Source organism: Urocitellus parryii, chromosome 2 (genome assembly GCF_045843805.1).
Source record: "Urocitellus parryii isolate mUroPar1 chromosome 2, mUroPar1.hap1, whole genome shotgun sequence".
In the NCBI taxonomy this organism is placed as follows: domain Eukaryota; kingdom Metazoa; phylum Chordata; class Mammalia; order Rodentia; family Sciuridae; genus Urocitellus; species Urocitellus parryii.
The window spans coordinates 209,213,733-209,240,413 of record NC_135532.1 but is presented as its reverse complement, the minus strand read 5'-3'; the positions used below and the strand labels follow the sequence as shown (position 1 = coordinate 209,240,413).

At 33.5% G+C, this 26,681-nt stretch overlaps 1 protein-coding gene across 5 annotated transcripts in view; it reads right to left on the bottom strand.

Annotated features, from left to right (window-relative positions):
• Positions 1-26,681, bottom strand: part of Gabpa (GA binding protein transcription factor subunit alpha) — a 30,380-nt gene that overhangs the window by 2,490 nt on the left and 1,209 nt on the right. For 3 of the 5 annotated variants that reach the window (XM_026411711.2, XM_026411695.2, XM_026411720.2), the window contains exons 2-9: positions 21,380-21,482; positions 17,831-17,975; positions 16,404-16,488; positions 14,064-14,309; positions 8,404-8,598; positions 3,668-3,721; positions 2,419-2,559; positions 2,007-2,199 (exon numbers count right to left, since the gene is read on the bottom strand). In XM_026411711.2, coding sequence (XP_026267496.1) covers positions 2,007-2,199; positions 2,419-2,559; positions 3,668-3,721; positions 8,404-8,598; positions 14,064-14,309; positions 16,404-16,488; positions 17,831-17,975; positions 21,380-21,456 — 1,136 coding nt within the window. In that variant the 5' untranslated portion in view covers positions 21,457-21,482. Of the gene's footprint in view, positions 1-1,380; positions 1,456-2,006; positions 2,200-2,418; positions 2,560-3,667; positions 3,722-8,403; positions 8,599-14,063; positions 14,310-16,403; positions 16,489-17,830; positions 17,976-21,379; positions 21,483-24,192; positions 25,658-26,681 lie in introns of those variants that run through there. The other 2 variants (XM_077795379.1, XM_026411702.2) reach the window with 2 other exon arrangements.

Below are 26,681 nucleotides of genomic sequence, written 5' to 3'. Positions count from 1 at the left end.
TTTCACTGCTTATTTTTTTTAATCACCTCAATATGTATCCCTAACTGTGATAGTTTACTTTAACTGTTTTTTTTTAAAACTGTACTAAATAAATGAGTTCATAAAGTATGGATTTCTTTTCTGAACATTATGTTTGTGAGTTTCTCAATATCACTCTAGCAGTAGTTCACTTTCATAAATGCAAAGTACTTAATTGTATGAATATACTACAACTTATTTATCCCCTCTACTGCTAAGATATTTGGTTTATTTCTGATTTGGAAATATTCTAGCAAGCAGCTATAAGCATGTGTGAGGGCATTCATGAACACTTTTTTTCAGGTATCTACTTGACAGACAGTGGTGGCTCAGTGGTAGAGCACTTGCCTAGCATGTGTGAGGCACTGGATTCGATCCTCAGCACCACGTAAAAATAAACAAAAAAAATAAAGGTGTTGAGTCCATCTACAACTTAAAAAAAAAAAAAAAAAGAGCAACTGCTGGGTTATAGGTTATACATTCCTACCAAAGTGTGGCAGCATGCCCACTGCTCCATATCCTCATCAACACTTGGTACTGGTGATCTTAACTGTGATTATCCTGGCCCTAGAATGTGCTATACAATTTTACTGTGATTTCAAACCTCATTTCCATAATTACTAACAAAGTGGTGCATCTTTGCATGTATTTATTGGCCACCTGAATAATCTCTCAACTGAATTATCTACTTAAATCTTTTGCCCATTTACAAAAAATTTTCCTTATTGATTTTAAGATTCTTCAGATATTTCAGATATAATTCTTATGACACATATGAGTGGCTTGCTTTTTATACTCTTAATGATGGCTTTAAAATTTTTTTTTATAGTAGATGGACACGATACCTTTATTTTATTTTTATGTGGTTCTAAGGATCGAACCCAGTGCTTCACACATGCTAGGCAAGCATTCTACCAAATGAGCTACAGTCCCAACTCTTAATAATGATGGCTTTTGATGACCAGAAATTCTTAATTTAAATATAGCCAAGTTTTATTGACCTTTTCTCTTATGGTCAGGTCGGTGCTTTCAATTGTTTAAATATTTCTACCTGTTACCTGCAATCATGAAAGTGTCACTAGATGTTTTCCTATTTTGCATCATCAAGCTACATGGAACTGATGTTTGGTATGATACAAGGGAGCAGTCAGGTGTCATCTGGCTCCCTTAGTCCCCAAACGAGTGGCCAATTACCCGACCACTGCTGACTGAAAAGTAAATTTTCTTCGTATGTTCCCACTGTCATATTTCTTTAAATCAAATGTAATATGTTCTTGGTTATATTTGGGTTTCCTATTCTAATCTATTTTATAATTTCTGATAGAAATTTTATACTAGTAAGTTGGGCATGGTAGCACACACCTGTCATCTCAGATACTTGGGAGGATAGGGCAGAAGGATCACAATATAGAGCCCAGCCTGGGCAACATAAGGAGACTGACTCAAGAAAAAAAAAAAAAAAAAAAGAGAGAGGGAGAGAGAGAATTCATACCACTATACCAAACCATTTTATACTCTTCCAATTTTATCAATGTAAAGGTTGGATATTTACATTTAAGCAGACTTAGAAAAGAAAAATTAAAAAAAAGGAAACAATATTTTGCATCTAATTCTAAAAGAGACAGTAATTGTATATTTGTTAAGAAATTTATATTCGATCATTTTAGCTATGTAAATGACAGCATCTATCTGATATGCAAATGATAAAATCTCAAATATTAAACACACTCGTTTTGAACAGCATACTATATGCTTTTAAATCAGATAAAAACGATTTTCAAAATACTTTATGTACCTCAAAGTTATTAATAAGATCTTTTTAAAGAGTCATTTTTAACATAACATACAAATTTTAGCTTTTTAAAAATACATAACATCTATAAACAAGCCAAATAATTAGTATCATTACATAAAATGTTTACAACTAGAATATGAAATTACCTTTTAGAAAGACTTGATATTGGAAAAAAGAAGCAATAAATGCTAACCTTAATGCACGACTGAGCTTCTCATAGTTCATCGTAGGCTTGTTTTTGCGTTGTCCCCATTTTTGTGCAACAAGTTCTGGTTGATTTAACTTAAACTCGCCTTCATCACCAACCCAAGAAATACAGTCTCGAGCATCCTTATCAGTAAGAAGTTCTAACAAAAACTGCCATAGTTGGATTTGACCATTGTTTCCTAAATTAACAAGACAGACAAGTTATTGTCCATAGTGTTACAAATTAACACAAGACACAGGCAACACACAGATGCCCTGGTTCAGATCTCAGAGGCAACAAAACAAAATCTTTGTTTTCACAAAATAATGTGAAATACTGCCCAAAGAATAGTCCATATTAACATTTTCATACAGTAAAATATAACTAATTTTATAAGTACCTGTTAATGCAAAAATACCTGTTCTGTTTCCAGGTGAGCTTCTATCTTCCCCTGAAATCCTTGGGGCTCTTTGTACTTTAGCTGCTTTTGCACTACTATTTATAACTTTAATAGTAGTTGGAGTAGCAGACTGCACTGATGCTGGAATAATCTGCACAGCTGCAAGAAAAGGGAGAAATTTTTTCTTCCAATACAAGTAGTAAAAACAATTCTTGAATGACCTTAAATGCAATCAATTTAATTAATGTTCTTCTAATTACATCAACACAAGACTTAATTCACAACAGTTTTGAATCAAACTTATACAATTTCAGAGAATGAGGTATATTTGCATTAATATCTGAAAATCTTAACAATGAAGAGTTAGCCTCTTTATTTTTGAAATAACAGTATAGATATTAGGCAAAGAATTATAAAAACATTTGTTTCTAAATATTTATTAATAAAAATTGCATAACATGTTGGAGAAAATTTGGACAAATAACATACATTACACTTCTAGTAACAAGACAAAGTCATATAACCACTTTGAGAAAAACTGTGGCACTACCTACTAAGGTTGAAAGGGTAGAAACCCTGTGACACTATCTTACAAATACTCAATTCAATGACGTTCATACATTTTAAAAAATACTATTCAGCAATGAAAACAAATGAAGTCAAGCTGTAACTATTCATAAAGATTAGTCTCATAAATGTTAAAAAAAAAGCTAGGTTACAGAAGGATATGCACAATATAATACTACTTCACCTAAAACCTTAAAACATGTGCAAAACAATGCTATAAAGTTTATGGTAACATAGTTAGTAGAAATCAAATTATGTAAATTGTAAACCTTAAGTTGATGATAGTTCTTTCGTTGGAAGAAAATGGAATCTACAACAGGTAAATCTGACATATTTTATTTCTTATGGGATACACAGGTGTTATACTTTATTTTTCTGTATATCTAAAAATCTTTCATAAAAAATGTTTACTACCTTGCAGTAATTAAAAAAAAAAGTCTTTTTTTTCTTCTATTTGGTACTGGGGATTGAACCCACAGGTGCTTTACCAGTCCATTTTATTTATTTGTTTTTATTTTGAGATAGGATCTCATTGAGTTGCTTAGGGCCCTCGATAAGTTGCTGAGGCTGGTCTTCAACTTGCGATTGATCCTTGTGCCTCAGCCACGCTAGTCAATGGAATCATAGGTGGGTAGCACCGTGCCCATCAAAAGATTTCTTAATGATTCAGTGGACCAATATTATGGGCATGAATACTCACGTTGATCAATTGTAACTATCTCATTCATCTGCTGTTCTTGGCTTGCCAGCACATCTGAAGAACACACACAAAAAAAGTTTTCATTCAAAACTAGAAATAAAAATTCCAATCCAATAAAATTCAACTTAATAAACAAAATCCTTTTAAAGTGAGTTCCATAATTAAAACCAAAACCAACTAAACAAAAAATCCAAATACTAAAGACATGAAACTTATAAATACTTGAAAAACTCCTGATAGTCATTTTAAAAGGCAAAGGTATCTTTTAAGGGAAGGATCACAGAGAGACTCAACATTCTCATAGTGTTCAGAAAAGTTCTTCTAAAAATTCTTCTAAATTTCTTCTAAAATTCTTCTAAAAAAGTTCTTCTAAAAGTTCTTCTAAAAAAGTTCTTCTAAATCAATTTATCTACATGAAGTCATGTAAAAAACAGTAAGAACACCAAGAGAGAATATACAGCAAACTGAAATTATTTAGATATACATTTCCACCAAAACTTGCTCAGAATAATCTATTAAAATATCTACCTTTAAATAAAATTATAGCAGTCCTATACATCACAATGAAATTAAATAATTTAACGTTTACAAATAAAGCTTTCAAAATAAGAGTTATGTTACACAAGGCCCTAACATAGCCCTTTACAGAACCATGCATTACTCATCTGTTATATTCCTTGCTTAAATGTTATTCTTTATCTGTCAAACAATAATTGTGAATCTCAGTTTCTACTACCAGGTCCATTTGGAGTCCACTGTTAACTATGCTGCTTTTAAAACATTTCTTGGTTCTTTCTGGTTATACATGATAGTAGATTTTGATAGTCAAACTGAACTCAGAAGTAATCATTCTAGGATCTCAGTGAGTCCTGGGACCTAGGATACCAACCAGACTCTATTAAGGGTGCCATTCCAAGAAAGGCTGAGGACCTAACAAGAAGTCTAAATCCCAAACTGAAAAGCTTCTTCTCAGCAAAAGAATCAGGTAAACAGAGAGCCTACAGGATGAGAGCAAATTTTTACCACATGCATATCAGATAGAGCACTAATCTCTAATATATATATTAAGAATTCAAAAAACACCAAAAAAACAACCCAATCAGTAAATGGGCCAAGGAACTGAATAGACACTTCTTGGAAGGTGATATAAAATCAATCAACAAATGTATGAAAAAATGTTCAACAGCTCTAGTAATTAGAGAAATGCAAATCAAAACTAATCTAAGATTTCAACTCACTCCAGTCAGAATGGCAGTTATCAAAACTACAAGCAACAATAAGTGTTGGAGAGGATGTGGGGAAAAGGCACACTGGTACATTGTTGGTGGGACTGAAATTGGTGCAACCAATCCGGAAAGCAGTATGGAGAGCCCTTGCAAAACTTAAAATGGAATCACCATTTGACCCAGCTATCCCACTCCTCAGTCTATACCCAACGGACTCAAAAATAGAATACTACAGTGACACAGCCACATCAATGTTTATAGCAGCACAATTCACAATAGCTGAACTGAGGACCAAATCTAGATGCTCTTCAGTAGATGAATGTATAGAGAAAATGTATTATATATACACAATGGAATATTACTCAGCATTAAAAGAGAATAAAATCATGGCATTTACAGGTAATATATATGGAGTTTAGAGAATACTATGCTAAGGTGAAGTAAGCTAATCCCAAAAAAACCAAAGGCTGAAAGTTTTCTCTGATATGTGGATGATGATCCATAATGGAGAATGGGGGGTGGAGCACGAGAGAAATGGAGAAACTTTACACAGGGCAAAAAGGAGGAGGGAGGGAGGAGAAGGGAGGGGGAATGGGGGTAGGAAAGATGGTGGAATGAGATGGACATCATTACCCTAAGTGCATGAATGGTGTGACTTGACTTTGTGAACAACCAGTGACATGAAAAAATTGTGCTCTATATGTTTATGGTTGATTCTCCCTAGAATTTTACGTAAGTATATGAAAGAGGAAAAAGTATTATTGAAATTCAAATTGTTTCATTTGTGACTAAAATGAATAGAGGTTCATTATCCTCAAAAGAAGTCAAGGAGAAAGTAACACAGCCTAGGTGTGACCAAACTGTAAAATCAGCCCCTAATGCCTTAATTCTCATCCATGAGTTTGGTCCTGGGAAGACAGAAAACAGAAGACAGAAGACAGAACACAAGAAAGAGAAGGGTTTTAGAAAGCTTAGTCCACGAGCATATAGATATTCTGAGTATAATATTTCCCCTGAAGCTTCAAAATCTTGACTGTGCATGAAGGAAGCATATTCCTTAGAGGCAAAGCTCTGGGGAATATAAATCCATTTTATTAAAAAACATTATATACTAAAGGTATAAAGAATTCTTTTTCTTAAAGAACACCCTCAGCAAAATTAGACCGTTGCCTTGGGTGACACAGAAGCACATTAGAATTGGCAGTATTGGGACATTTCCTAATTAACCCCCTGCAAGTATAGCAAAACCTGGATAAAGTTTCAACACAAAAGGAACTTGCCAGAACAGTGGCACACGCCTGTAATCCTACAGGCTCCAGAGGCTGAGACGGGGATCCTGAGTTCAAAGCCAGCCTTAGCAACAGCGAGGCAACAAGCAACTCCATGAGACTCTGTCTCTAAATAAAATACAAAATAGAGCTAAGGATGTGGCTCAGTGGTTGAGTGCCCTTGAATTCAATCCCCTGTACCAAAAAAAAAAAAAAAAAGGAATTGTAGGAATGTGGTAGCTCAGGTGGGTAATCAACACATATCAGCAAAAGAAGCTCTACCTCTCCAGCACTGCTTCTTCTTGAGATCACTGAGGAAGAACAGATAATAGGCTGGGTCAAATATAGTTTTGTCTCAGAGATATTCTACAGACTTCTTTATACAGGAAGGACCAGATTGGTTAAAGAATTCTGGTTCTGAGAAGACTTGTGAATTATAAAGAGTCAGCCAGAAGTAGCCTCACACATCATCCAGTTCATTCCATAAATTCTAAGCTGTTAGATTCCCAAACCACATGGGATTTCCCTGTCAAAGCAGAGCAAGAAAGATAAAATTCTTGGAGACACTTATCTATGCTGTAGGGATTTGCTGTTTTTGAAAACAACAATTCCAGAGCAGAACTTTTCTGTGGAAGAACCATTCTCTTTTAGACCAAGTTCCATGGAAATAGAAAAATATCTAAGACTCTTTTGCTACCCAAACTAGGAAAAGTCTATGAATGAGCTTTATAGTTGAGAACAATAGGAGAACCAGAAAGAATGAACTACAACAAAGAATTGATCTAGCAGATAGCAGGGAAACCTTGAGTTTGAGGAAAACTTAACTGTAGTCTAGGCACTATGGTTGTTGTGTCCTTAAGAATTCTTACAAGAAAAATATTGCAAATGAACATATTTCAATGTAAGACCCTGAAACAATTCAGAATTTTCCTTATTCATCTGAAAAGCTCTTCAGAGGAAAATATAAGAAAGCAATGACAAAGCTTCAACTAAGACATTTAACTTATTTATCTATAAGAAATGAAATTGGAAATAAACCCTATAAATGCAATAAATGTTGTCAGTATTTTAGTGTGATACCTTATTTATTTATTGGTAAGAGGGATTGAACCCAGTTTACCACTGAGCCACACCCTCAGTCCCTTTTTATATTTTATTTAGAGACAGGGTCTCGCTGAATTGCTGAGACTGACTTTGATCCTCCCGCCTCAGCCTCGAAAGCCACTGGGATTATTAACATGCCTAACTGGTACTTTAAAAAAAAATATTTAAAAAATCCATACAAGAATAAAACTGTGGATAAACAATGAAGAAAAGCCTCCCTCCAAAGTTCATTTCTCATTCAACAGCAGAGAAAGCGCCTCAGATGCAAAAGCTAAGCAGTACATGACTGTGAAAAATCTGTGTAGCAGAGCTCTTCCCTTATTTGGCATATGGCACACAAAATATTCACCATTACATTTTCACCCATAACTTATAAAGTAAAGTCAGAATTTGTCCTACTTATGAACTGAAAAATAATGAAGGTCTGGCTAGCATCTCAGATATATAAATAATAGTATTAAGGATTGGCTTGTTGTTAAGGTGTCTTAATAAATGTAATGTCACTGAAATATGAGATTAAAATTCAAACAAAACAATTTACATTTATTTGAGTTTTTTTTTTTTTTTTGCATCTACGCAGTTTCTAGTTTTCCTACAAAGTAACTTGACCGTAATGTTTGTGGAACGAAAGTGGAATCATTTACAAACTAGTGACTTCCAATTTATGATGGTGGGATGTACACTTCTTTCTCTTTAAAGACCCTATTCAACTATAGTAAATTAAAATGTTTAATCCCACTAATAATTAGAGAATGAGGTAGAAGCTACCTGTGAATAAATGATCTTAAACTTCTAGAAGATGTGCAGAAAATGGAAGAATTGACTGATAAAACAGCATCTGAGTTAAGAACTCAAATTCTAATGTAAGCCTGGGTTAAAATATTAGCTCTGCCTCTCCCTGTCACCTTGTGAAGCATTTTAAAGCCTAATTTTCTTACATAAAAACAAGTAAAGTAATGCTTTGTGGCAGAATTATAGGGATTAAAGAAGATAACACAAAGAGCTGTCAGCACTCCCATATGCAGTTAACAAAAGTATTACTGCTTAATTAACTTACTATTGTTATTAACAATTAAGATAAAAACAAATTTGTAAAGAAAGTACAATGTAAACAGATAATAACTCTTAAATTTTATACATTTTCGAAGAAGCTCGAGATGACTCCAGAGAATTTCTCCCCGAGGGACTCGCTGAAAAAAGTCTTCTTGGTTGAGGCTACATAAATCTCTCCCCGAAATGTTGAGGGTGGTGAGGTCAATGTCAGTCATGCTGAACTCCTTCATTACCCAAACCACCCAATGTAGGACTTGGTCTGTGGACCACTGTATAGGATCTAGAAAGAAAATATTATATTTAGTCTAGTTCCTTTATAGGTATTATATTTATAATTAACTTGTCAATACATAAACATACACAAAAAATACAGATGTTTTTCCCAACAAAATAAAATTATATGAAAAGATTTTTATACTGTATTTCTTATCTCCTTTTTAATTTCTCAATCTAATTTTGTTGTTCTTGTTATTGACAGATTTGTTTTGAGACAGGGCCATGCTATATTGCACAGGCTAGCTTTGAACTTGTCATCATCCTGTCTTAGCCTCCTGAGCAGCTGCGATTACGGGCATGTGCCATTTTGTCAGGCTCACTCTAAATTTATGATAGAATCTCTTGGTATTATATCAGCCTAGAATTTTATCAAGAAAAACAAAATACAACATACATGGTTATCTTGGAGAGAACAGAGCAAATTAACTAACTTCAAAATATTGTTTTATAGCATTGTCTGATTTGGTGCCTTGAAAAAAATTCCAAGGGGATTCCAGGGAGTGACCTTTAGTCTCTAAAATGTGAACAATGTACCTTCCGCCTTTTCCCTTCTTGTAAAAGGTTAGTTGCTCCTGCATTTACCTTTATGGCATCCCTTACAATACAACATACTAATTACTTACTCACTCAGCTGCCAACATTAAAGCCTTATAAATATAAGGCCTTTGTCTTGTAAATTCTTTCAAGCCCTTATGTGGTATATTCAGATAATTTCATTTTCTCCATCATATTTTACTATCTAACTGAATTCACAAATGAAAAAGATGGTCAACTGCATAAATATTACAGCACTAAGTAGAGCACACTATCTGTGAAAGTATGGATAGCCACAGAATCTTTTTTTTTCCTTAAAATTTTCTATATAAAGAAGTGAAGTGAAGAAGGATTATAGGAAATGGTAATTAATTTCTCTGAATGCATAACATAAAAATAGAAAAAAATAACAAGGAGGGGGACCCAAAACAAAAAAAATCACTACTTATGGATGTTTACAATAAAGCCAGGTGACAAGATATTCCCTACTCTATAAAAGACATGGGTAAAGACACAGCAAAACAGCTAGAAGACCTCCATGGTCCCTATATCTGTGCAACACCAAAAAAAAAAAAAAAAAAAAAAAAAAAAAGGTAGCAAAGGGGCATCTGATCCATTCTAAGTGCAGGAACACCAGTATACAGCTAAGAAGTATCCACTGAAAGCACAACAGGCCAAGCTGAAAGAAGCAATGGCTTAAAAATAGTTTTGCCTCAAACCAACAGCAGCTGAGTACAAGGGGTTCATGACGAGGTTTAAAGGACTGATGCAGTCTGGGAGTTTTTCAACTTAGTCAAGGATTACTTTCAGGAGAGTGGCACTCACATAAGGAAGACTGGAAGTAGAAACAAAAATGAGAAGCACAGGGACACAAGAAAATGGAAAGAGTTAGCTAAGAGTTAGCTCAGGTCCAAGCTAAGTAGAAAAAAAGAAACAACAACAAAGAGAAACCAAAGAATGAAAAACTAAACAAAACAAAAACCCCCCACAATAACAACAACAAAAATAAGGCAGAAAGTAACTGAGAAAGCAAGCTATCTATTTCTGGAATACTACTTCAAAACAACAGAAGAACGGAATTCTATTCAGCTAGAATAACCACCAGAACTACATTTCTCTAAAGAGTCTAAGACAGCTCATTTTACATCAAATTAGAAAAGAAATTATCAAGATCAATAAAGGGGAAAACATTAGCCTGATCTTTTCTCTGAAATAATATCAGGACTTCTGGTTTAACACGCCAAATTGGCAATACATATTCTGTCTCTTTTCCTGCAGAGGCAGTAATATGACAGTGAAAGAACTTTCAAAAGATGAAAAAAATCAGAGGAACATGAGAATAAAGTGACAGACGTGGATAAGAAATTTCTACTAGTTTTTTTTTTTGAAGACAATAAGCACAGAAATAGGCAATTTGACAGAAAAGGGGAAAAACCATGACCTAAATGTCCATCCAGAAAGATACCACTGGAAATTGAGTGCCTTCCTTCTTGCAGAACTCCTACATAGGCTCAGTCATGGTGGCTCCAGGCAAGAGGAAAGACTTAAAGCTGAGAGGATTGATTTAAAAGTATATGGTTTTAGAATCTACATGGCCTCTCCTTCACTCTTGGGGCAAGTAGATAGGAGCATCGCACACATGTGGACACCAAAGCACTATAAATGAGGAAAAACATGAAGATGACATTGGGAGAATAGTTCCTAGTAATAAAAATCTACAAATGGAAGAGTAAGACCTCTCCACCTCCTCCCTGTCCCAGTTCTCATTCCACTTTTAGAATGCAGCACTCACATACATATCAATCCTAATAGTCATCCCAATCTTCTATTCCTGACAGGCATTTGGCCCATTCTCCAAGTTGAAGAAATCTAACAAAAAGATCCACACACATCACATATGAATATCTTTTAATGAAAAACCCAATACCTCTTTTTATCAGCATCTAGTTAACAAATCCTTCAGAACTTCAAATGAGCTTTAAAGTTATTTGGTTTTGAATGTAAATACACAGGCAAGAATATTCAAACATTTGAGAAAGACTTAAACCAATAAATAAAAATAAACAGAAAAAAAATTCAGAGAGAGCAGAACATTATATATATAAATAAACGTTATGGAAAAGAACAAACAGAACCAAAGAGCCCTTGTAAATGAAAATTTAAAATCAGGCTAGGCACAGAGGTGCACACCTATAAACCCAGAAGTTCAGAAGGCTGAGGCAGGAGGATTACAAATTCAAAGCGAGCTTCAGCAACTTAGTGAGACCTGTCTCAAAATAAAAAATAAATAAATAAAAAGGGCTGGGTGTGATAGAGCATCCGGTGTTCAACCCACAGTACTAAAACCAAATAAACAACAATCAGATAGATTAAAATTTAAAGGCAAAAACATTTGCTAGAAAGTAGTAGAGTTGAAAAAGAAGGAAGAAAAATAATGCAGAGAGGATCTATCCAGGACATTCAATAGAGTTAAAAAAAAAAAAACAACAAAAAAAAAACCAGAAACACAGAAGGTAATAATCAAAATAATACTGTAGGAAAACCCTCTAGAACTGAAGGCTACAATTATCTAGATCAATAATGATCAAAAGAAATATAATGCAATTTTAGATTTTATAATGCCCATTAAACTAGTAGGTGAATTTCATTTTAATAATACATTAAATCTAATATATCCAAGTATATTACTGTTCAAGTATGTAATCAGTGCAAAAAAATTGATTTAATTGGTCATTTCACACTTACACCCCATCTCAGTTCTGACCAGGCACATTTCAAGTGCATACATGAGACTATTGGCTATCATACTCAATAATATAGGGCCTGACTGAAACTTTACACCATAAACCATAAATCTATGATGAATGAAAAAGATTCACCAAACCAAAGACTAGGCATTAGGAGCAGACAAAAAAAGGCTCCAGAAAATTTAAAAAACAAACAAAAGCCCAGGATATATAAAGGAGTAGATGAAAATACCCCTGGAATGTTTGACAATAATGGAACATGGTCATCAAAATTTTGAGGAAAAGTCATTTTTCAACTTTAATATTATATACCCAAACTATCAAAGAGAACATAATAAAGTTAGTTTTAGATGTGTAAAGCTCAACAAAAGAAAGAAAAAAAATCTATTTCTTAGTACCTTTTTATAAGAATAGTGCATAAACAGACTGAAATTCACCATGACAAAGGAAAAATATGAGATCCTGGAAAATGGGAGAACCAGCACTAGGATGACAGTTCTGCAGCAGACATAGAAAAGACTTGATCTAAAGACAACTGAGAATTTGGAAAACACTTACAACAGGAACAAAAATAGCTCAAAATGAGAGAAAGTGGTATTGTAGACAAACCTATAAATCAACTAAAAATAAATCAACTTTGAATTTCAGGAGAAGTAAGAGTTGTGTAAATATAATCATACAATAAACAAACACTTATAAGGCACACAAAGACTATGATTTAAATAAAAAATTGCATAACAATATTACAAAACGGAGAAGGGTAAGGTATCATTGTGTGCAATGGGGAAGGAAATGAAACCTTATCCACTATGATATGAAGTTAATTATGATTAAAAGCAATAAAGTAAAAGATAGTTGCACCTGGGGTAAAGGGCTGAAGACTGGAAAGTTGGGTTAAAGAATTACTGTTTTTCCTAAGAGATTTTTTTCTTTCTTTAAGTGAAACAAGATATACCGTAAGTGATGGATCTCACCAATGGGGTTAAGGAAGAACTATGGAACTGAATAGAGAGATATAAATCAATTGTTTCTGAAATACAGCTACAATAATTTTTTTGTGTGTATATGTAACATTTAAAATGTTAGTATCTGAAAATTTTGAAGGCCAAAAGCATGAATCTGTATTTTTAAAAAATTATTCAAACTGGAAGAAAAATAATCAATCCCAACATGTTTTAAACATTTGTATTTAATAAAAGAATAAATATTGACTGATTTTGGCTAGTCTTCTAAATAATATGTATTACATTAATGTGAATTTCATACTCAGTAGTTTAATGTGAAATACTGAAAAAAAATTAGCATAAAAACTATACACACATGTCAATACATACACATATACATATGTGTCTGTGAATACACAACAAATGAAGAAGTGGCCCTAAGCTGCTACTCCATATCAGACTTCCCTACTTTCCCAACAAGGATCTTAAAAGTATGCTCTGTCTCCTCATGCACCATCACGAGCCTAGCTTTTAACACCATGGCACACATATACATGAAAGCGTTCATTACACATATAATGAAAATGCAACTGATTTTTATCAAGATTATTGCCCCAATCACTTAATCCTTGAATCTCCCCACTCTGTACTCACACTCTCAGCTTAGTCCTAGCACTATTTCCTTCCTTTTCCCTTTCCTTTCTCTCCTTCTCTTTCTTGTTCTTTTCCTCCCTTCCTCCCTTTCTTTCTCAGTACTAGGGATTAAAGCCAGGAGCACTTTACTGCTAAACTACACCAGAAGCCCTTTTTTAAATTAATACTACCAGGCTTAAGCTTCACACCCAATGTTTCTGGCCTCCAATGTCCTTTTCTACAAAATCTTCCCCAGTTTTTTCTCAGGCCACTATGATTCCTTTGAGATTCTAATAGCTTGTTGTGTTTCTATAAGCTATTGACAACTTTAATATTGCCTTTCATAACAATTACCTATTTTCATCTTTCTTTTCAATTATACTGTGAATATGGTAAGGGCAGAAATTTTGTTTTATACTTTTATGTATTCCCAGCACCAATATTCATTCATCATACACGCTTAAGTGTGATACAGTTCAAAACGGAGAGAGAAAAATCAACATTCTTTTTACAAAATCTACAATTAAAATAGATTAAAACTTACCCTAATGTTCTCTATGTCAAACTAATTCTTATTAGTCTACCTAAGAAATTATTATAAGTTTAATTACCATAGGGAATCCCAAGGCGTTCCTGTTCTTTCCTATAACCTTCCAGTGCAGCAGCCCATCTTGTCACTTGTTCTGAAGTTTCATCTGAAATGGTTGTGATGTGTTTTGTACCATCAAGAGTTATCACTTGGGCTTCTTCAACAAGATGTGCTTCTGCTTCAGCATGGTGGGCATCTGGATCAATTACGACTTCAACAGTTTCCGCAGTTTTAACAATTTCAAGGATGTTAAGTTTTGGTTCAATTCCTTAACAGTAAATTTTAAAAAAATATATAAATTTAAATTTAGATGATAACACACAAGGCACAAAAAAATTGAAATTTAGTTTACATGTTCCCAAAGGAGAGGAAAAAATTTTAAAAATATACTTTTAGCAATATATCTAGAGAATTTAATAGATCCCTATTAACAATAAATACAAATCAGTAGAACTTTTGTCATAACAGTTCTGGATCAATGTTAATTTCCTGATGTTGATAACTGTATGATGATTACATAATAGAATCCTTGTTTTTAAGAAAAACACACTAGTGATGAACTTAGGAACAAAAAGTGATCGTGTCTACAATTTGTAATTAAATAGTTGAAAAAAACAATATGTGTGGGGAAAGGGAAAAAAAGCAAATGAGACAAAAATGAACATTTGAGGAATCTGGGTGAATGGTATTCAAGAATTCTTTAACCTGTTTTACAACTTGTCTACAATAATTAAAACATATACACATACATGTCTTATCAACAAACATCATTAGGAAAGAAAAAAGTACCAGCTTTTAACTACAATAGAAAATTAATAAATAAAAAGTATCAATATAGAATAAAAAATAAAAATTAAACTAGGAAGAATTTAAATGTTGAGTAGCAATACACCCTAAGATTTAAAAAAAAAAAAATTTCTAAACACATTAAAATTACCGACTCTGCTCTTTTTTATAAAGTATAAAGAACATGTATAAAAACCATGCTGACTTTGTTAAATTAAGTTCACACCATTAAATTCTAATTTTCATTTTCAACTAAATGAAGAAAAACCCAAATTCAGAAGATACTTAAACCCTAGTTTAAAGGTATTAAGAACTGTAATTTCTGTGAAAAAGATAAAAAATAAAGATGAGTTAAATAATTTATTAATTCAGAGACTTTCTATGCACATCTACCCCAAATAAAAATGCCTAAATATGTTTCAGAAATTATAATTAAGCTAAGAAATTATACCATAAAGATAGCTATTTTGTTTAGTGGTGTCTACGTGATTGTCTATAAGATAGAGTTTTTATTCAAAATAGAAAAAAGTAACCCTACATGAAAATAATCTCAAATACCTATATTGAAAAGACAGCACTAAGAAACTATAATACTATTTAACAGCAAAAGCTTATGGAATCTGTTATAATAATCTACATTAGAATTAAACTAAATGCAAATTTGAAAGAAAAACAAAAGTCAACTTAAATCCTTCATGAAAATTAGTATTATAAAAAAATGTACTATCATTGACTAGATGATATACAAAAGTCACTTTTTCAAATATATATGATAAAAATAATTAGAATTTTAAAGAAGTATTTTCCTAAGATTCATTCTCTCATCCTTATCCCAATTTCACTTTTATGGCTTTAAGTAAGTCAACTTTTTGTAAAATCTGCATTGAGAGGTTATTGAGTGTTTAAAGATAAAAATGATGAATTTTTCTATTTGCAACCAATAATCAATCCTGAAAGAATGAAGTATCAGAAAGAATAACTATCACTTTCAAAGTCCAAAGAAAACTATGCTTTGTGGACTACAATTGCAAGCAATATTTGTTCAGAGATTAAATAATTTAAAGATTTATATTAGAAATCCCCCAAAAACACCAAATAAAAATACAACTTCTTCCAGGGGGCGGGGGGGGGGGGAATCCCACTATTCAACCTACCAAAAATTTTCTTCTATTTTCCTTTTTTTAATTTATGTACTTGCACAATAGTAAAATACTGTGATAGATATGGTTACCTGGGTCACTCCACTTCCTTTGCAAACTCCCTGTGCTACACTATAGTGACCCGATTTCTTTGCAAAGAGAGTACAGATGTGATTTAGACTCTAGATTCAATGCTGTTAAGTCTTCTATTGGGAAATGAGTCAAGAAAGGGCAAGTAGGCACATGATATCCATATTTTGACTTATGTGGCTCACTATAAAAGGCAGAATTGTTCCAAGTTAATAGAGTGGTAGCTTTCACACTTGCAAGAATATTTGGCTATAATTCACTTTAAGTCATTTAACACCATCTAAATACCTATGACTCACAAAAATGAGTTACCATATCAAAAAAACATAATGTAAACTTTAACTTACCTTGGTAAGAAATTACCTGTACACTAAGCTGTACAGTTCCATCTGTCTTTACTCCTTGGTCAAATAAACTTCGTTCTGGATCCAGCTAAATATGAGTAAAATGAGTAAGATTATTTCAGCTAAACCATCAGATTAAGGATCCTGCCTCTGGCTTAGCAAAATGCAAATATGAAACAGAACTTAATTACTGAGCATACTAATTAAATTATAAGAACATGTTTAATTATCCAAGTTGTCATATCATTATTTGTCAAAATTAAAAATATCTTAACCACTTGAGGTAGTAACTGAGGACAGCATAAACCACAAAATTTATTTTTTAAATTTTATTTTGTGTTCTATTTTTTGGTACCAGGGATTGAACCCAGAGGTGCTTAACCACTGAGCAACACCCCCAGCCCTTTTAATATTTTATTTAGAAACAAGGTCTTGCTAAGTTACTGAGGGCTTTACTAGGTTGCTGAGGCTGGCTTTGAACTCGCAATTCTCTTGCCTCAGCCTCCTGAGCTGCTGGAATTACAGGCATAAAATTTATTTTAAGTGGTAGTTTTCTCTATCTCTAGAGTCTAGGTTGGTACCTTAAATAATGCCAAAAAGCAATTGTTCATTCTATAGATGTATTTAAAGTATAAGATAATGCAATGTCGTCATGGATAAGCAAGAGTGAACAATTAGTGGTAACAATTTTCTAAATTTATTCATATATTCATTCATGTTATATCTCCCTTGTAATCAATGCCATAAACAGAAGATTAGGGTTCACTTTAAATCCCTGACCACAAAGTTAATAAAATTTTAAAAATTATGGCCTTACAACTCGATCTAACTATGAATATTTTTAATCATACTTCCTGTGAGCATTAGGTGCTCTTTTTCCTTCACATCTCGTAGAGTGAATGTATTTCACACAATGACCAGCTGATGAGAAAAGTAATTATAATTTTCAGACACTTTTTGTCACTAGCTTGAAAAGAGATTTTCACTATAATTATCTTGAATAATGTATATCTGCATGTGTCTGCATATCATATTACCGAAGGTTCAAATCTCTCTCACTTGAATAATTCAGTTGATATAGCATTGATGGAATAAATACATTTCCTAAAATTTAGACTTATATATGTATATATATTCATATACATATACATGTACATACGTTTACATGCTGTACATATACCAATATATACTCTATATACACACACACTATATATACACAATTATGTATATATATACACATTCTACAATTCTAAGTAACTGTGTTTAACCTCTTTATATCTCAACTTCTATTTCTTTAGAACATGAATAAATATTATTTCAAAGACTGATATAAAAGTTAAATGGAATAATTTAGAAGCATTTTGCAAATATTTTTTAGCTCAATATATTCTGCTCTTATAATTGGGGAGGAGGAGAAGAAAAAAAATTACCTGGATATCTTGCAGGCAAATTTCATGAGCATCCAAAGAACACTGTAGTCTTGGTTCTAATAGTTTCTTTAAATTCCCTATTGGTTCATTGATGTCTATGGCCTGGCTCACACATTCAGCTGGGGCGTAGGTCTGTTCTACAATGCTATATATTTGAGAATACAAAAGTTAGCTATTACATTGTTACCCTAGATATTAAAGTAACAATATGCTCAAAACAAAATTCAATACCAAACTCATTTCTAGCCAGGTGTGGTGGTGCATGCCTGTAATCCCAGTTGCTCAGGAAGCTGAAGCAGGAGGATTTTGTGTTCAAAGCTAGTCTCAGAAACAGGGAGACACTAAGCAGCTCAGTGAGACCCTATCTCTAAATAAAATACAAAATAGGGCTGGGGATGTGGCTCAATGGTTGTACCAAAGAAAAAGCAAACAAACAAACAAAAACCTCATTTCTTCTTACATACTGTATATCACCAATTATCATTGCCTAACAGCTAAATGGAAATTTAAAGCACTCTTTATTTCCATTTAATTTAATCTGAACATTAATAATTATAATCAGCATAATTCCATTTAAAAAAAAAACATTTAAAGTCCTTAAAACTTTCTTATAACTCTTTTGTATTGGTATTTCACACTTTGAATTAGAAAAGGTTAAACTCTTTGGTAAGTAATTCTACATCTCTAATAAATACTCATATGATGCCAAATGGAAGACAGACATCAAAGAATACTTGCTAAACTGACTGATCTAAAATTTCATTTGCAATTGTCAAAACAGTATATTATAAAATTTGTCAAGTTCCATTTTCACAAATTCCAAGTATAATGAGGAAAAATGTGATATTCAATGAATGTATATATATGTATGTATACATATATATATGTATATACAATTCTTCCTAAAACATGCTTAGTTTATAAAAGAGACTACTAATTTTTTTAAAAAATTATTTTAAAAAAATACTTATTTTAAAATAGAAGTAAAAATATTAGGTATTTAAAAAACAAACAAACAATCCAACCAATAAATAATGGGCTAAGGAGCTGAACAGATACTTCTCAGAAGAAGAAATACAATCGATTAACAAATTTATGAAAAAACGTTCAACAGCTCTAGTAATTAGAGAAATGCAAATCAAAACTACTTTAAGATTTCATCTTATTCCAGTCAGAATGGCAGTTATCAAAAATACAAGCAACAATAAGTGTTGGTGAGGACGTGGGGAAAAGGCACACTGGTACATTGCTGATGGGACTGTAAATTGTTGCAACCAATCCAGAAAGCAGTATGGAGATTCCTTGGAAATCTGGGAATGGAACCACCAGTTGACCCAGCTATCTCATTCCCTGGTCTATACCCTAAAGAGTTAAAAACAGCATACTACAGTAATGCAGCCACTTCAATGTTTATACCGCACAATTCACATTGGTTAAACTATGGAAGCAACCTAGATGCCCTTCAATAGATGAATGGGTAAAGAAACTGGTGGTACATACACACAATGGAATATTACTCAGCCTTTCAGAAGAATAAGATTATGGCATTTGCAGGTAAATGGATAGAGTTGGAGAATACCATGCTAAGCGAAATAAGTCAATTCAAAAATCCAGGGCCAAATGGTTTCTCTGATAAGTGGATGCTAATCCACTTGGGGGGGGGGGCGGCATGTGATTAACTCTGGATGCGACAAAGGGGATGGGGCAAAGGGGTATGAAAGACAGTGGAATGAGACAGACATCATTACCCTAGGTACATGTATGATTGCACAAATGGTATGACTTTACTTTATGCACAACCAGAGAAGTGAAAAATTCTGCTCCATTTGGGTACAATGAATCGATGAGCTTCCTACTGTCATGTATAACTGATTAGAACTAATAAATAAATAAATGGGTATTTTGACTATTAAGCATTTTACCAAATTTCTCAGTTATAGCATACGAGGCTACCATTTTCTCTCTCCATTTTTTTGTTGTTGTTTGTTCGTTTGGGTGACAAATTTTAAAGTCACAGATTTTTTTTTTTTTTTTTAAGTTTTTAAAATTTTTGGTACTAGGGACTGAACCCCAGGACACTTTACCACTGAGCTACATTCCCAGTCCTTTTTGAGACAGGGTCTTGCTAAGTTGCTGAGGCTGGTCTTGAACTTGTGATTCTCCTGCCTCAGCCTCCCAAGTAGCTGGGATTAAGGCATGCTGTGCCCCAACTAAGAGATTTCTAAATCCTACTTTATAAGACATGGATGATCCATGTCACTCAGCCTCAATTTCTGCAAAGCAACAATCTGCTACAGCTGAGTAGCAACTATTGCTTCTTACACAGGTCAACAAAGTAACTATGCATTTCCTATAGAGACATGCGCAAAGCGCCAGAGAGTAAATGCTTTAGGCTATATGGACCTGGATGCAAACTTCCATTTAAAACATACATGCATGCCAGGTTTCAAGAGGACTCCCATGATCTTTACCCCCTAATATTTATACCCTTTTATAGTTAAAACTGGAGGCTATAAAGGAAGGGTTCTTATGTGGGAATGCCTAATAATAACTATCACAAAGGACTGTAGAGTCACTGAGTCCATTTCAGCCCGATCTCATAGACTTACAAATCTGCTGAACCTCCAACATAGATAAACTTGATCTGTTTTTCACTAATATGATTATGAGTTACTGTCTTCATAGTTTTCAGAGACTGGCTAAAATACTACTTACTTGTATGCTAACTGCTTACAAAAAAGTAATGCTTTGCTCCTTGCTCATTGTTGTCTTAGCAACATGCCCTAGTATGCCTTGTCCAGTTACCTGCCAACTGCTACCAAGGATCTCTGGATTGCCCTGAGGCTGTTCATGCCCTACCTAACAGAGAACAAGCACTTTAGGTCACTTCTCCTACAACTTAGCTCTCTTTGAGAAGAAAGTAGCTTGGAGATGTCATTGTCCATATTTTCATAAAAATGGAATATAAAAATTGACAGTGTGGATATATAACAGTAGTTCACTATGCTTTGAATATACTCTTTGCTGCCTTCACTGTGACTTATTTTTAAAAATGTTTCTTTCTCTTCCTCTCTTCCTCCTTCTCCCTAATCTTTCCCATTCCCAAACCTCAGGGGAAACAGGATTACCTTCATTCCCCATCCTAGGCATAGTTATCTATCCTGAGTACACACCCACCACAGGACTGAAGTAATTCAGATTTTGGGGATGGCACCAGAAGATCTCAGAAATAACTATCTCCCAAATTCACAAGTGAATTACAACTCCCAGAGAACACCAGAAATGTAGCCTTAGAATCACCTTTTTAAATACCCCAGAATGGGCAGAATCACAGTCTCTGGGACAGGAGTCAGTCCCTAGTGTTTCTTCTTTGCTAGCAAAGCAATAAAACTTCTTTTTCCAAAAAAAAAAAAAGAAAAGAAAAAAGAAGTGGTAGTAAAACCAGCAATAGATTATCCCCTATTGATGCTAATGTCATTTAAGAAAAACCTAAAGGAACTTAGGTATATTGATAATACACAAAAAATGGTAAGTTGAGAAAATACCAACCTTTCTTCTGTGCACTCTGTTTTCTCTGTTCCATCAATCTCAATTTCTATCAACTCCTCAGCTTCTCTTTTAGTCATGGTTGAAGTATTTCAAAAGCTCAGTTCTGCAAGTTAAATTTTAAGACACTTTAAAATTATCTGCATAAACTAATACACAAGCACAGACCAAATTAAAATAAAAGCAGAGTGCAAGTAGAAGAGTAACTGTTACGTATAAAAGAAAATCCACAAATGATATTTATATAAATGATTTATATATTTATATAAATGATTTATATATTATTTATAAATGGTATTTATAATCCAGTTTTGTTTAAAGGTGTTTATTAGCTTGACATAATGACTTCATTATTTTGTTGGATTTATTTTAATGTTTTTTGGCCCAATCTCAATGAGCAAGTTAATTTATGTTACTTCAAAATCAAAATATAAATGTGCAACTCAAATTCAAACCTGAAGCTTAGCAAGGAAATAAACCAAAATGATTAGCTAAAAGTTGGGTACTTTTTTTGGTACTGGGGATTGAACCTAGGTGTGCTTAACCACTGAGCAACACCCCCAGCTTTTTAAAAAATATTTTATTTAGAGACAGGGTCTCTCTGAGTTGCTTAGGGCCTTGCTAAATTGCTGAGCCTGGCTTTGAACTTTCAATCTTCCTGCTTAGCCTCTCAAGCCACTAAGATTACAGGCATGTTCCACTGCACCCAGCTAAAAGCTGTAGATGATTAGCAATATTTTTTGCAAAGCACCTACCAATATAAACTGAAGCTAGGATTTGTTACAAATTACTTAATAAACTAACAAATTATAGATGTGCATATAATTGCCTTGATTATACACTAGAATTTTTAAGTTGTTTTTTCAGATATAGTTTTAAACTATTAGTTCAATTTTTAATTATTTCATGTTAAATTATCACCTACTGCTTTAATAATCATTGCTACAAAAGTATAATTTAAAAATGCACTGTATTATTTTGAAAAATGTATTGCATAAAACAGCTACATATATTGGCATTTCTTGTGCTAATGGTAAAAATTCCAGGATCTACTACTCAATGTGGATCAATAAATTTGTCTTTGAATTCCATGTATCATCATCTCACAGAGCTTCAGAATTAGTTTTGGAGTTTACTCCCTTATCTGAAAAATACAAATCTTTTGCTTATAAGAAACACTCTCCTAAATCTGGTATTCCAACACTTTCAAAGGAATCTGTGCTCCCAGTTACAATATTTGACAAAGTGAATTCAAATATTCATTCCTGTTAATGATAACCATTATTTACTGAGAATCAGGCAACGTATTTACATAGAACAGGTCTATTCTGAACCCACCATCATATGAAAATTATTCAGGTCAGTGAAACTAAACTGCTTGTGGTTCTGTATTGTCATTTTAGATATATCAACCTAAACACACATTATTCCAGGTGGGGCCAAACTATGGCTTATTCTAATACAGGGTCCTGCATATACTAATTCAAAAGCCACCACCTTCTGCTACTTGGAACATTACCATGGCATGTTAACAGAATTCTGTCTGCCTTGCCCCCTACAGTCTATTCTCAGTCAATACAACAGTCAGAGTTGTATCCTTTTTAAAACTGAAGTTAAATCACAGCACATCTTTGACAGGTACCAGTTACTGTACAACCTAAAGATTTCACAATAGCCAACAAGGGCACCACATGATATATCTCCCATTTCCTACTCCCTCTCCCACATGAACTTTCTTGATTCTTGCAGTCCTATGGTCTTTGCTCCAATTTTTCAGATTGCCTGAAACCTAATACCCACAAATGTCTTCTTGGCTGAATCTTGTCTTTTCAGTAACCATACCCACTTAATTCTGTTATCTGTCTCTTATTTACTCCTTTTCCTTCTTTTCCATCGCACTTGCCCTTTAACTTATTATGTTAATATATTTTGTACATGTTATTATACATACCATAGTATGTATATCTATTTATATATGATATATACATACACACTTTGTTTCTTCCCATTGGATCTTCATTAAAACACAAAGACCAGAACTGTCCAAAAATGACCATAGGAACTTAAACTGGTTTGTATGGACTAGGAACTTCCTCTACTTTTTTGAAGTGGGAAGGGCCTGACAAAGTCTCAAGAAACCAACACCTCTATGGTTAGGAATAATGATTGGGAACCTGGGAATCTATTATAAAGGTAAAGAATTAAGGTGGGAGGTGGAATTAAAAGTTATCAATCTTGACCTTAAAATACAGATTAAATTGGATTAAAAAGTGAGCCCAGTGAAATCATGAAGATCTTTAAAAGTAGAAAAGGAAACTTAAGAGAAGCCAAGGTGACTCAATGGGAGCCTGTGACTGGCTTTGAGGATGGAAGGCAGGCACCATAAGCCAAGAGATGCAGGAAGCATCTAAACAAACTAGAAGAGGAAAGGAATGATTCTCCTTTAGAAGCTACAAAATACAGCCCTACCAACACCTGATTTAATTCCAGAGCTCCATTTCAGACTTTTTACCTCCAGAACTGTAAACTAATAAATTGGCAGCTTTTAAAGTTAATAAATTTATATAATGTTACAGTAGCAGTAGGAAAATAATAGTCTCCCTTTCTACTTTAGAAAGGGTCCCAATATCTCCAATTGCTAGATAGCTGGTTTCCTGACAACTTCAATCTATAAAAAGCTGACACCCAAATCTAAACTGCTTGGTATAAAAAGACCTATTTTTTTTTCCCATATTATTGAAGTTGCTCTAACACTTGCACCACAAGAAGGATAAACAGAGGGTAGAATTCACTACTCAAATAAACTTGTATCATACCTGTCCTTCCATTATCTCTACTCCAGCTGGTTACTCTTTGGGTTGATGAAAGGATGACGAATCTTTGTTTTCCTTTTTGACTGATATTGACCTGAAAAGAATTTCCTTTTCCAAGTAAAGCCTATTCCGTAACTAATACCATCTGAAAGTTTGTCAAATTCACCCTGAGCAAAATAGGTGATGACCCAGTAAAGACCTACTCTTTGTAGAACACCATAAACTTTACAAGGGCAGGTATATTTGTTCACAAATTATACAAAGTAACTTGAACAGCATCTTGCCCTTAGTAGGCACTCCATTAAAATATGTTGAGTAAATTAATGATTTTGATTACTTCAAACCATAAATAATGGATTCCAGGTATCTTAAAGTTTTAAGTGAAAGAGAAAATGAAATAGCATTTTTAAATGTGGTCTAAGGACAGAAAAGCATTTCTTAAAATTCCCAAAACATTAACTGCTATGGTTTAGATATGTGGTGTCCCCCAAAAGCTCCTGTGTTTACACATGAAATGACTGGATGAGAGCTGTAACGTAATCAGTTCATCCTTATCAAATTTAATTATATAAAGATTGGGTTCAATACATAAAAGAATGGAAAAAGATATTTCTGGAAAAAATATTTCAAACACCTAAAAGTGACAAGGGACAAATAAATGGAATAGATGACAATCTCCAGGAAGTTAAGGGGGGAAAAAATGGAACAAACTAATATAGAAAAAAAAATAGGAAAAGGAAATTCATAAAAAGGGAAACCAAAATGGTTCATGGAAAAAATGCTCAAATTAAAATCTTTCAAAAATGCAATTTGGCTCATGATCCTTCTGCCTTAGCCTCCTGAGTAGCTATAGTACCAGTGGTGCACCACTAAGCCTGCCTAAATAAATAAATAAATAAATCTTAAAAACTGTTCAGAAAAAAAAAGAGAAATAATAAAGCTTACAGCTGAACAGCACTTATAAAAAGTATCCAGATGCTGTCAAACAGCCCCAGTGACTTAGTAAGGATACTTGGGGCTCCCCTTAATATAAGTACTAAAACAGGAATTATTAAAAATAAAACTTCTCCTTTGACTTTCAAAAATGTTATAGATCAGTCTCCCCCCAAATAGAGGAGGTAGAAATGAACCCATACACTTTTGGAAAAACCGCGTTACTGGTAGTCTTTGAATTGATCTTTCTCAGTGCTACTTAGCCCCCCCAAAAAACAAAGGAGAGACTAGGAAACTGTCCAAATTCTTGAGAAGATCTTAGCTCTTTTTCTGGAACCAACTTCCCAGGATTCTACATCAATATTTAAGAAAATGGAAGAACAACACTACTTGGTGCCCCTCCACCTACGAACTGCTCCTTGTCCTAACTACATAAAACAATTTCACAGACTTTCATTGGCATCTTAGTTCTTCTAAATTAATAGTAACAAGGACTTCAGAACATTTTACAAAATGGATACAAACTAAGCTTGAATTAAACTAAAAATTCTGGTGTTAGTGCTTTTTTATTTTATTTTTTTTTTTTATTTTTTTTTTTTTTTTACAAAGCAGATATCCTTAAGATTCTGTTTTGGAACCACAGATAAATTTGAGGATTGTTTTTCTTCATTAGAATGAATTATTAGTTTAGAGAGCTTTGGATCATATTCCCCCATACAGGATAAAAAATTTAAGTGCAGTCTAGAAGTACTTCCATGATCAACTGCACATTTTCCCAAGCTAACAAATACTTTTAAGTACCTGAGAAAATTAAAAGACATTTTATTCTAAAGAATAAAATCAACATTAAGAAAAAGCACACAGGCTAGGATTGTAGCTCAGTGATAGAGCACTTGCCTAGCGCGTCGGAGGCACTGGGTTTGATCATTAGCACCACATATGTGGCCATCTTCAACTAATAATAAAGAAAAACACACAGGTGTGTATATACAGAGAGAAAGCAAACATGGTGAAAGGTTAACAGCTGATGACCCGCAGGTGAAGCGTATATGGGTGTTCACTGCATGATTTTTTTTTTCAATTTGTCTATAAGTTTGAAGTTTTTTTTAAAGAAAGAGTTACGGGACAACTAAAGCCAAGAGTTTTAATTTAGTACTAGGCCTATTTATGCCCCCATGACTAGCTTTCAATTTAACATCTCGATCAGTATTTGTTATCTCAAGACCATACACCAGTCATGACATATACTCCCATATATACAATCCATGTAAAACAGTTCTAAGTTCACCCAGCACTAGGGTATGTATAAAAATAATCAAGCTTGGAAATCCTTGATCAAATCCTTAGAGAGGATATTCCCTTAAAGTAGGCGCTAAAGAGATAACCGCTTTAAGTTTTAAGGCAACATAGTACCTGAGAATGTTAACCATAAGTAAATACCTTCTAAACTTTTCTCCTGCCATCAGTTATACTTACTACTGGTTGACGCTCATGCAATGGACTTTATTTCTAAATTACTACTCATCATTTTGCAATGCAATATTGGGGACGGTCCTCTC